At 31.0% G+C, this 12,658-nt stretch overlaps 1 protein-coding gene across 1 annotated transcript in view; it reads left to right on the top strand.

The window, feature by feature from the left end:
* Positions 1–12,658, top strand: part of GABRA1 (gamma-aminobutyric acid type A receptor subunit alpha1) — a 61,568-nt gene that overhangs the window by 24,326 nt on the left and 24,584 nt on the right. The window contains exons 4-5 of the mRNA XM_074230006.1: positions 4,727–4,947; positions 7,998–8,080. Of these exons, the coding sequence (XP_074086107.1) occupies positions 4,727–4,947; positions 7,998–8,080 (304 nt within the window). The remainder of the gene's footprint in view (positions 1–4,726; positions 4,948–7,997; positions 8,081–12,658) is intronic.

Below are 12,658 nucleotides of genomic sequence, written 5' to 3'. Positions count from 1 at the left end.
GCCCTGGCCTAGGACAAAAATATTCAGAAAGCTTCATCTAATTCCATTAAACATTAAACTTCCTACTGTTTAAAATGTATTATGTAGAAGATCGAAGTGGGCATAGAAGTTGCATGCTAGAATGCTGAAATAATTACAATATTTATTTAGAAACACAAAGAATTTTGCTCTATTTCTACTTTTATAAAGTACAGTGATATTCTTCTAGGATACATTCCATAGAACAGGATTTCTTGGTGAGAAATTCCATCCAGGTTATGTGGGCTAAAACTGTGAAGCTTAACGTGGGTTTCTTGGCATTCCCTCTTTGTCTGCAGTTCTCTTGCCTACCCTTCCTGTTATCACTGCTTCTCCTCCTCATCACCCTTTTTCCTGCCAACAACTTTCTTTTATTCTTCTAAATAAGATGATTTTTTTCCTACTTAACATTTTTTAAAACCTGCTGTACATTTTAAAATACAAAGGTACATAATGGGTTAGTACATATATATATATATATATATATATATATATATATATATATATATATATGTAATTGTGAGGGCAAAACTATGAAAAAAGTTTTTAATATTGTCATAGGAGTATAGGAAATATGGTTGTGACACAACAGCAATATTTTTATTTTGCTCAAAGATAGTTGAAAAGATATTGTCATATAAATTGAACAGAATAAACATGATGGATCATATACAACTTTTACCAAACTGTTTGCCTTCATGGGGAAGGGGGAGCAAAGGGAGGGTGGTAGAGTAATGTGGACTCATAAATTTTCATTTGAGTGAATTTTGAAAAACTATACTTGCATATAATTGAAAAAAATGAAATTTCAATAAAAAACGATTGAACAGAAGTCTATAATCAATTGTTTATTTAAGGCCTGCTGAACTACTGAACATAAAGACTTCAAATCTCTAAGCTAAAGTTTTCTGAGCTGCAAAATGATGAGATTATATTTATTCAATGCCATACCAATCAAACTAAAAAATAACTATTTTACTGAACTAGAAAAAGGTCAAGAATAGCAAGGAAACTGATGAAAAAAATATAAAGGAAGGTGACCTAGCTCTACCAGATCTAAAACTACACTATAAAGCAGTAGCCACCAAAACTGCCTAATGCTGGTTAAAAAAGTAGAGTGATGAATCAGTGGATTAGGATGGGTTCAAAAGAAACTGCAGTAAATGACTATCGCAGTCTATAGTTTGACTAAACCAAAGACATCAGTTTCTGGGATAAGAACTCACTATTTGACAAAAATTATTGGGAAAAATTGGAAAATAGTATGGCAAAAACTAGGCGTAGACCCACGTCTCAAACCCTATACCAAAATAAGGTCAAAATAGGCATTTAGACATAAACTATAACACCATAGGTAAACTAATGGACCAAGAAATTATGTATCAGATCTATGAAAAGGGGACAAATTTATGACCAAACACAAATTAGAGTACATTATAAACTGCAAAATGAACAATTTTGCCTATATTAAGTTAAAAAGTCCTTGCACTAATAAAATACTGCCAAAATTAAAAGGAAAGAAGAAAGCTAGAAAACATTCTTCACAACTAGAAGTTCTGATAAAAATCTCATTTCTAAAATATATAGAGAACTGTATTAAATTTATAAGGTTATAAGTCATTCCCCAATTGATAAATGGTCAAACGATATTAAATATATATATATATATATAATCATATGAAAAAATGCTTCAAATCATTATCGATTAGAGAAATGCAAATTAAAACAACTATCTCACACCTAGAAGATTGGCTAAGATGAGAAAAACGGAAAATGATCAATGTTGGAGAGGTTATGGGAGGACTGGGATATTGATTCATTGCTGGTGAAGTTGTGATCCAAAAATTCTGGAGAGCAATATGGAACTATGTCCAAAGAGGAATAAAAAAGTTCATTCCCTTTGACTCAGCAATTCCAATTATACGCTTATGTCCAGAAGAAATCATAAAAAAATGGGAAAAGTACAATGTTCCAGAATATTCATAGCAACCCTTTTTGTAGTGGCAAAGAAATGGATATTAAATGGATACCCATTAATTGGGGAATGGCTAAACAAGCTATGGTACATGAATATTATTGTTCTATAAGAAGTCATAAATGGTTAGACTCTAGAGAAGCATGGAATGAGATACAGGATCTGATGCTGAGTGAAGGGAGTAGAACCAAGAGAAAAATGCATGCATGAACAGCTACATTGTGAAATTATCAGCCCTGATGGAAGCAGCTACTTTCAGCAGTCCAGAGAGCTAGGACAACTGTATTAGACAAGATATGGACAATGTCATCTCATCCATAAGATGAAAAACAAAACAAAAAGCCCCAAAACAAAAAAAAGCAAGCCTTTAGAATTTCATGAACACTTTATAAAATTATCTCTTATGTATTTCTTTCCCTTAATCCTAATTCCTCACACTGAAAATGACTAATCTGAAAATATGTTTATCAAAAAATGTGCAAGTGCAATATTAACCTGACTATTCACAGCTGAGGGGAGGGGAGTAGAAAGGGAGAGTGGAAGGATATTTTGTAACTTAAAAATATACATATGTATATAGATGAATTTTTTAAATTTTAAATTTTTAAATTTTTAAATTTAAATTTTTTAAAAAATAAAATGTGTACTTTTGGGGGTAAAAATGTTGAGATTAAATTCCATCATCACCTCTGATAATCTTTCTCTACTATATCATTCTTGGATCACCAGTGACTACTTTGCTAATATATATTAATTTAAATATTTAAATAGATTTAATTAATTTAAATAAATTTAAATAAAAATTAAATAATTAATTTAAAGAGTCTAAAGTTTATTATTCATAGATAATATGGGAGCCTTTACCTAGGATGCCTAATTACTACTACTGTTGTGGTTACTACAACTACAAGTACTATTATTGAATCAAGAAATATTTAGTTAAATTAATATGTATGAGGCAGAATGATATATAGGTTGCTAAAATCTGAATAAAGCATTCCAGTCCTGCCTTTTATATATACTGAGGAGGTGGTTTAACCTTCACATGCTCTAAGCAACATTCTAATACTTTTTCAGTTCTCTTAAACTTTACTCCCCTCTTTATGTTCTCTGTGATGAAGTGACAATAGCCTTCTTACTCTTCTCACACAAGGCACTGCATATCCTGCCTCTGATCATTTTCATTGACTATTTCACAAACCTAGACCCTCTCGTTCCTCATCTCTGCCTTGTTTCCTGGTCTTTCTTCAAAGCTCAACACAAGTTTCATCATCTCCAAGAAACCTTTCTCAGTCCTTCTTCATTATAGTACCTCCCCTCTGAGATTCATCTCATATATCTACTTCTGAAGTTTAAATATATATAGCTCAAGATATATAAGATACATATATATTATATATCTTGCTTATACTTAGTGGTCTAGTTATTTACATGTTGTCTCCTGCTTCTGAACTCCTTTAGAGCAAAGATTTTTTTCTGCCTCTTTGAGTACTGATTATCGAATCTATTTTATTTTTAGCTATCATACTTTTAGATGATTTGTCATTCATTTCACCAACTATTTGAGACAGGATTTAAATTCATGTCTCTCCTTAATATGGAGTTCAGCATTTTTATATTACAATTGTGGTATAGTCATTCAGTTTTTCTCTTTGTGTCCTGTAGTTTGAGGAATCCATAATGAAGGACTTTAAAAATAATCAAAGACAGGTATTTCTTTTTTTTGAATTGGAAAAAAGGGGAAAAATCTTTGAAGCTCCCTTTAATGAGGAAAAGACAATTTACTGAGACTAACATAGCATTTTTGGGTTGCGTATATTCCTCTTTGGGAAATGCTAATATTGGTGTATATGAGAGATGTTTAATGGCAAGACCTTTAGTTCTGAATCCAGCATTAGGATGGCAAGTACTGTAAGGAGACATTAACCTTTTCCTTTTCAAGTGCTATAAGTCCCGTTGCTCGTTTGAGGATTAATAGATGTTTGATTCTAGCTACTGTCAAGTAAAATACCATATTTGTTCAAATAAATATATTCCAAGGTGGCCTCACATGGCAGAGAATGATAATGAGTTTCTCATCCCTTTTGCAACATAAACTCATATATCTCACTTATCTCATAACTGCTTTTTATTTATTGAAAAATAAACTAGTGAACAAGAGGCCTTCCTTTCTTTTCTCAAGTCCTTCATAGCTTTTCCCAATATAGTCACTAGTTAGATAAGAGATAGTATATATTTTCCACCTGAATAGAGGGTTAGAAGAAACAAAAGTAAAACTGTACTAAAAATATTTAGACTTGGTATAATAGTTCAATAGCACTTCATATGTCTGCAATGATTTAACTTTTGATTTCTAAAAGGAGTGACTAAAAGAAAAATCTGAAGGTTCTTTCTGCTTATGATTCTATATTTAATTTTTGTCTTTTTAAATATCTACTTATTTGAAGGAATGACTTCCAGAGAGCTAGTGCCAATAAGTGACTAGTGAGTTAGATTTTGATTCAGAAAAACCTGGACTTGAATCATGTAACTTTAATTGAGTGACTCTGAACAACTTATCTAACCTCTTGTACTTTGGTTTCTTCGTCTGCAAAATGGGTAAATCAAATAATCAAAGCATATTCTTCACATGAATTTTTCAAATGAGAATAATTACATATTGCTTAACAAATCCTTCAGTACAAAACATAGCTCATCAAAATTCATATTATATTATTTTACTCATTTGTTTAGGAATATACAATAGATGTATTTTTTCGTCAAAGCTGGAAGGATGAAAGACTGAAATTTAAAGGACCTATGACTGTTCTTCGGTTAAATAACCTAATGGCAAGTAAAATTTGGACTCCTGATACTTTCTTTCACAATGGGAAGAAATCTGTGGCTCACAATATGACCATGCCAAACAAATTGCTTCGCATTACTGAAGATGGCACCCTGTTATATACTATGAGGTAAGAGCAGTATGCTTTATGTCTAACAGTGAATATGTTTCTTCTCCTTTCTCATTATTCTATTTCCCAGTGAAGTCAGTCTGCTTCACTATAATGTGTTTTCTATTTCCTTTGTTTTTTTTCTTTCCCTCCAAGTAGTTTAGCTCTCTGTTACTTCATAAGGTAATCAGTACTGAAAGAGGCAGAAAAAAAACTTATAAACTGCTGGTTTACAGTAAAAAAAATATTGTATATTTAACCTATAATGAAAGATAATAAAAGAGAGCTCATTAAAAAGGCACCAAAACAAAAAGAGAAAAAAGGATATCTAAGACATAATATAAATGAAATAGACAAGAAGTAAACTGTGTTTTAAAGGACAATTCAAAGTCATATTTGTTAGTTGTAAGAAATGAAAATCTTCTGCATATTTTGAAATCCCTTTGAGATCTCTCTGAAGTCTATGAATGGAATATATTTGCAGAAAACTCATTTTCCCTGTACCATTGGCAACAAATAATGTACCTACATAAACATTATTCATATAACCAGTATAGGTTTTTAAGGGGAAATAAGCACCTAAAAATTTTAAAATAATTGAGAACTATATTGTTTAGGAGAAAACAGTAGTTCCATTTGCTGATAGATTAAAAAAGATTTTCTATTTGTGAATTAGTTCCAAATTCAACAACTGGAGTCATGTAATTTCTCCCTTGATATAATGAAAACAAATTCTGGACTCATTTTGCATTTTTTATGGAGGTAGAATTATATTCTTCCTTAAGATTATTGCCCAAACTGGATTTTCATTCAATGACATTCAAAAATATTTGAAAAGCTGCTTTCAATTATTGGTCCCAGCTGACTTGAATTGGTGTGAATGTGTGGGTTCCAGTGTTAAAAAACACACAGCAGAATGAAAGAAATAAGGGGACAATTGTACATGTGTGGAGAAATTATGCCAAATATTCCAGGCAAGGTCTAGCTATGTTCAAAATTCTGGCCTTAAAGCTTTGTGACAGGTTGACAAAATCCAATGACAATCTTTTCATTACCCAGTCATCAGTTTGCTAGTTTGGTATTTTTGTATTTTATGTTTTTTAAAGATTAATCAACTATGAATATATATGCAATTATTCTCATTAGAAAATACCATGTTTCTTTTGTAAGCTAAATTTCTAACTGCTCTTTCCTAATAAATGGCATTTTATCGTTCCAGGACACAATGTATCCTAATACCATAATAAAGTCTTTGGAAGTTTGACAGTGATCTTGAAAACTCAATGACTACATTCTTATGTATAATTCATTCTAACTGAGGTTATGATGATCTCATAGTATCAAAACTTTACATTTATTCTCTTCAAACATGCTAAATAATCTGTGACTTTCAAATAATTATTTATAAAACATATTTTTTAAAATGCCTATAATTTCACTTAATATACTGCACAAAAGTCTGAGCATAAATCAAATCATATTGCAGGAAACTCCTTAGGTAATATGTTATTTATTTATTTATTGTTATTTTTAGTGAAAATTAAGCTATAAAAATTGCTAAAATCATTCTTTCACACAACAAAGTTAATGAATTGAAAGCTGACTAGTTTTGATTCCTTATTTGCTTGTTTGTCTCTGAATAAATTAATGAACAAGCAAATACAAAGGCTGGTTATTCCCATTATCTGAGATATCATGATCAGAGTTTCATTAATTAATATATCCTTCAAAACTACATATATATAGAAATGTTTATATATATATATGTATATATATATATGTATATGCATATGTACATGTACATGTATATGCATATGTATATGTATATGTATTTGTATATGTTTGGAGCATATATATAATTTGCATGTATATGTATATTTGAAGCTATGGGAAATTTCTGAGGATATAGTAGAGTAAGCATGTTATGTTTAATCATTAAAAGAACTGAAAGATATCCCCAAGAAAGCCTAAAAAGCTGAATTCAATTCTCCTTTCTGCTGACTCTGCTACTGTGCTCTCAATACATGCAGTGTACTACTTCTTTTTCTAAACAAATTGAAAATTAGCAATCACGTAATTGTAAACTATACCTAATGAGGAATTGGATGCTTTTCTCATGAAGGAATCCCTGTAGAAAACAAGACATTCATTTATTTTTTTGTTAAATGTAGATATAAATATCTACATTTTATATAAATGCATATATATGTACATATATATAAATGCATAAACACACACATATAAATAACCATTTATAAATAACCAAATAACCATCGTGATAGCATGATGTGGGTAGAGCCACAAAGATCTCAATTTAAACTTCATATTGTGAAATATTGACTAGAAGGCCTTGATCAAGTTACTTTTTTTAGGTTTTTGCAAGGCAAACGGGGTTAAACGTCTTGCCCAAGGCCACACGGCTAGGGAATTATTAAGTGTCTGAAACTGGATTTGAACCCAGGTACTCCTGACTCCAGGGCCGGTGTTTTATCCACCGCGCCACCTAGCCTCCCCTCTTGAACAAGTTATTTAAAATTTCAATGTCCCAATCTGTTCTCTAAGAAAGGTCACTCTTTTGCACTAACAGAAGGAGTTTCCATATAGGAGATATAAATAAAAATCAATAAAATTGTAGGCTATGTAAAGATATAAAGATACAGAAATCTTTATCCTTCATATATCTTTTATAAAGATATATATTTTGATATTTATCTATCATCTATCTGCTATCTATTTCATTCTTTTTTGCTTCATCTCATCAATAGGTTGTTAAAGTCTATGCCAGATGAAATGAAATATCTATTTCTTTAAGGTTAAGTTCAAATTCCACCCTTCATTTAACTGAGAATACAGGAAGTGACATATTTCTCGGAAGAGGAAATGCCTTCAGCAAAGACAATATAGACACTTATAGTATTGTAAAGGGATAAACAATGCATTTTTCCTAACCATTTCCCTAAATTTGGATTTTATTTTTACTGAATTTGTCTCTTTACTGAGGGGAGGAGAATGGTGGTAGAGATTTTGATCTGTAGTGTTTTTTTTTTTCCCTTCATTTCTTAACTGACAAGACTGACTGTGCGAGCTGAATGCCCAATGCACCTGGAGGATTTTCCAATGGATGCCCATGCCTGCCCACTGAAATTTGGAAGCTGTGAGTTATCTTAATTTTAATTGTCTTTGCTTTTGAGAACTCTAAGACTCAAATAAGGTATAGCTGATAGTGAGTATGTTGATTAAGTACTTTTAGAACTTTTAAATGTGGTATCTTATCCATACAAATGACTTCTCTATATACTTTTGAGGAAAACCTCAATTGGTCTATGGTTTAAAGAAATGTATGAAAAATTTGAACTTAGAAAATTAACTTAAGTGGAACATACAGATATTAAAAAGGGAAGTTAATACAGGGGGATTACAAAGGGTGACAGATTTAATGGTTTAGTATTTGTCAACAACAAAAAATTATATATAAAGATCAGATTGACTTGATAATAAGTTGAAAAAATTCCCACTAAAAGGATGGTCTAAACTTACTAGATGTTGCATAGGGGAATAGATCTTATATTATTGTTTCATGTGAGAATATCATATTTAGATATATAAAATAACTTATGTAACCATAAATCATTTCAATGTTATTCAACATTTTACCAGAGTGCCTTATCTTTTGATGTTCACCTAGAAATCAGTAGGAAACTTACTGTATCTGACATTTCAAAATATAAAATGAGAAGCAAATTCCTTGACTTCATACCTGTTTCAAAGGTTTACTTCCCAGAGATGTATACTTGCCCCTCCTTTCATTTCTGAGCATTGGTTGATGCTATTTGATAAACATATATATCTACAAGAAAAAAATAACTCATGAAATATTTGTCCCCGCTTTGTTTATTGAGGGATAAAATAGATGTGGGCACAGTCAACTCTTTTAACATATTCCATGCTCTCCTACTCTGTAAAATGGTTGTCTTAAGTAGCTATTTCTATTGAGAGTGATGATTCCTGGAATAAAAAAATAAGAGTAATTTAGGAAGGTATAAGAGATTATATAATAAAGACTCCCATATAGTTTCATTGAGCTACCAAATTGGAAGAGATCCCAAGGAGGCATTATCACCATTCTCTAGACAAGACTACACTCAAATTGACTTCCATCAGTTTTACCTCATTATAGAATAGTTAAACTGTAATATTCTATAAGCTTCCATTTAATGATCCTCAGATCATAAGAAATATTTTATTACAGCTTACTCCTAGAAATGCATATTTTTGATCCAGTATAGAAATCTTTGTCTTCAGTGAAACCTCTCAGTCATATCTTACTTTGCAAATTGGAATTTTGTAGCAAATTTTTCAAGAAGCAACAAAATTCTGGTTGGATGGGACTATTTGTTATTTGAAATCTTTTTCTTAAAATAAAATTTCATTGGCAAAGCAGGAGGAGGGAATTCTGACTATATACCTAGAATAAAGTTCTAACTGCCACATTGTTTGCTAATGATCACTACAGATAATTTAATATTATCTATCCATTATGTCACATGCCTGTGGAATTTCTGAAAAAAAACCACAGTACCCTTCTCCAATCACAAACTCTACACATCTCAAATTACTTTATGTCCTTTGAGTATTTTAAAGGAAAAAAACTGAAGAGGCATTAGAAGATGTTTTAGAGAATATATGTTTTATATAAATGGAAATTACAACTTGTCTAAGATCAGAAATAATAAAATGGAGTTAGAAACAGTCTTTTGTCTTTGCACAGAAAATTCTTGACATGAATACTATATACCTGGGGGGAGGGAAAGAAGGGAATGTGAATGCCCTTAGAAAATTTTATCTTGAAATAATCTTCCCCTCCTAAACAATAACAAAAAGAAAAAAAACACAACAAAAACAACAAACACCAAAACTTAACAAGAAAATATCTAAGGAAACTTGATAGTGGTAAACTGTACTTCATGCATAGCAGGGCATATCAGTTTTTATTTTATTTTAGATTCCTGACTGAAGCATTTTCATTCCCAAGCATGGCACATATAAATTGGAGGAGCAAAGGAGATTATAAAAACATTCTATAGAAGGATTGAATATTATTGTCAGAAATTCCATATTGTAGTTTATGGTTTATTGAAATAGTCAAAAGTCCTGATTCTAGGCAAACGAATTCACTTTATCATGTCATTTATATGTTGAAAATTAGACTATATGATTTCTAAGTTCTAGATCCACTATTCTATTATTAATCTATTGGGTTTTTTTAGATGTGTGGATGACTTTTTTTCAATTGCCTAAAAAAATGCTTTGACATTATCTCATATGGTAATTTTAATTGCTAAGAAATTTACCAAGTTTTCTTGGTAGACTTTCAACTGCTCAATTCTCAAGGATTATGACAGAGCAAATCAACCACCTTTAGACTCATTCAACAGCTTCCATATGGCAAAAAAGGATACTTTTATGACCGTTTTGGAGTGGAATGGTCCTGGTTTATAAGGGTCTAAAATTAAAGAAAGAATATTTCATATTTAGCAAGTACCTTGGACAGATTGTGGACTTCACTCAAATCATTTAGGTCAAAAATTCCTTAACCTAATTCCAGTAGGGAGCCTCTAGTCAAAATATCAGATTGAATGGAATATGGTTAAAATTTAGTAGAATACCATACGAAATATGCTTATAATGCTTCTGGAATAACAAAAACCATATGTTGATATAAAAAAATTAAGAAAGCAGATGTTTTTCTTAGCACAGTGCACAATCTACTACAATATGATTGTCATTGCTAACTTATGTTTGAAGTTTTTTTTTTTTAAAGATAGGTGCATATGTTTATGTTCAGATGGAGTGAGGTTAAAGCATAAAATTGAATAGCCCTGATAATATAACAACTTTATTTCTCTTTGAATGAAAAAAAAATCAGTGGCATAGGAGAAGTGTTGAATTTGTTTTAGAAGAGAATTTTAGAATTTAGTAATTGATCTGGAAAGATCTAGTTACATAATTAGAAGACTGAAATTTTTCCCCCATTTGGGTTGTCTGATTGGTTGATTTACTGATTCTTTAGGACATGAGTGATTTTCACAATAGATCTTTGACCTAGTTTTCTGATTCTCAACTAGTACCAAGGATAAAGAATAAAAACTTCTTTATATGATATATATGTATATATTATTGTTTTTAACCCTTGTAATAGTGGTTCTGAAGACAAAACATCTAGGTGTAAGACTACAAGTAACAACTTCTCTATGACTATATAAAATGAAGGAATTTGATCAGATAGAAATTGATATTTCTTTCATTTCTGAAAATATAATCCCCATAATTCTATGACTTCTCCTGTTTTACTTTGTCTTATTTCTTCTTTTCTGGTATATTGATGACTTATATATCTAGATATTATTTTCCTCAGAAGAAAATTTCTCCTTAATTTTCTTTGTTTTCAGCTTAAATAACCCAATTCCTTTAAACTTTTCTTTATAGTACCAACATTTCAAACTCAGAATTGCAAAGAATACTAAATTTGGAACTAGATGACCTTGATTCATGTTCTAGTTCTATTGCTTATTGATTGCATGATATTAGCCAAGCCAACAGGCCTCAGGTCACTGTCCTATAAATGACTTTTATACTAGATTACTTTTAAATTCCCTTTAACCTTTGAATCTATCTTCACATGATTCCTTGAAATTAGTCCAAAAAAAAATAATAGAATGTTCCACTTTCTGTGATGCTTCCAGGAATATATATCAAGGCATTATGAATATGTTTTTTAAAAAGGCTGAATTTATTGCTAGCCACAAAATAAGTAAATTATTGTTATTCTAATGTGTATTGATGTAGGCTAAAACAGAGAACAAAAATTAAAAAAGAAAAACCTACCCCAAAGTTAATTGTAGCATTTATGGTAAATCAGACTAATTTTGGCTTTGAGGGCTAGTAAAGTTATAAGATTACCAGTAAGTTGCTGGAAAATGATTCATTGTAATTACAAAGTTGCTTTCAAAATGGAAATCCTGTATACAAGGGTTTTGTTGTTGTGGTGGTGGTGTTGGTGGTGGTGGTGTCTCTAGTCTATAATGAAAACAACTTAAAAGCCAGTGCAAGAAAAGGAATCATGACTTCCATTGACCCTTTTCCTGCTTGTGAAGATTGAAGAAATTGTTCTCTTTTCAGCCCTTCCAATCCAAAGTGCATTAAACAGTGCCTTAATGATCTGCCTAATCTGCAAAACGGAGGAAATTCATTTGTTTAGGGTTTTATGCTTTTTTTCTGCATGTGTCACTGGCCCATAAGAAGTGTTTAATAAATGTTCAATAATTGATTGATTTAATATGCATTTGATCTTTCCAACCTCTCTACACTCTATCACGTCAGGGGGTTTCTAAATTTTATAGTTTTTCCTGGAGTGAGGTGTTTGGAATGCATGCTATACCAGAACACTGGAAAACTATATGTAATGCTAGTTTTCCCACAATTTGACTGTAAAACCTTAACAATTCATCTTTGAAAAAAATAAGGGAGTGGGAGGAAGATAGATGATCAATTGATCTGACTCCTGATTATAAGATTCAATATTATTGGCAATAAATAGAAAATCACCTATAATAAGAAGAGTTTTAGAAAATAATTGTCACTGTCCAGGGGAGTCACTGTATTGAAATGTTGACTCCAATTGCTAGACACTATATATATTTTTCATCTAAGTTTCCATGCCCTCCCTTCTATG

The sequence above is a fragment of the Macrotis lagotis genome, chromosome 1 (assembly GCF_037893015.1).
Source record: "Macrotis lagotis isolate mMagLag1 chromosome 1, bilby.v1.9.chrom.fasta, whole genome shotgun sequence".
In the NCBI taxonomy this organism is placed as follows: domain Eukaryota; kingdom Metazoa; phylum Chordata; class Mammalia; order Peramelemorphia; family Peramelidae; genus Macrotis; species Macrotis lagotis.
This window is presented reverse-complemented; position numbering and strand designations above follow the sequence as displayed.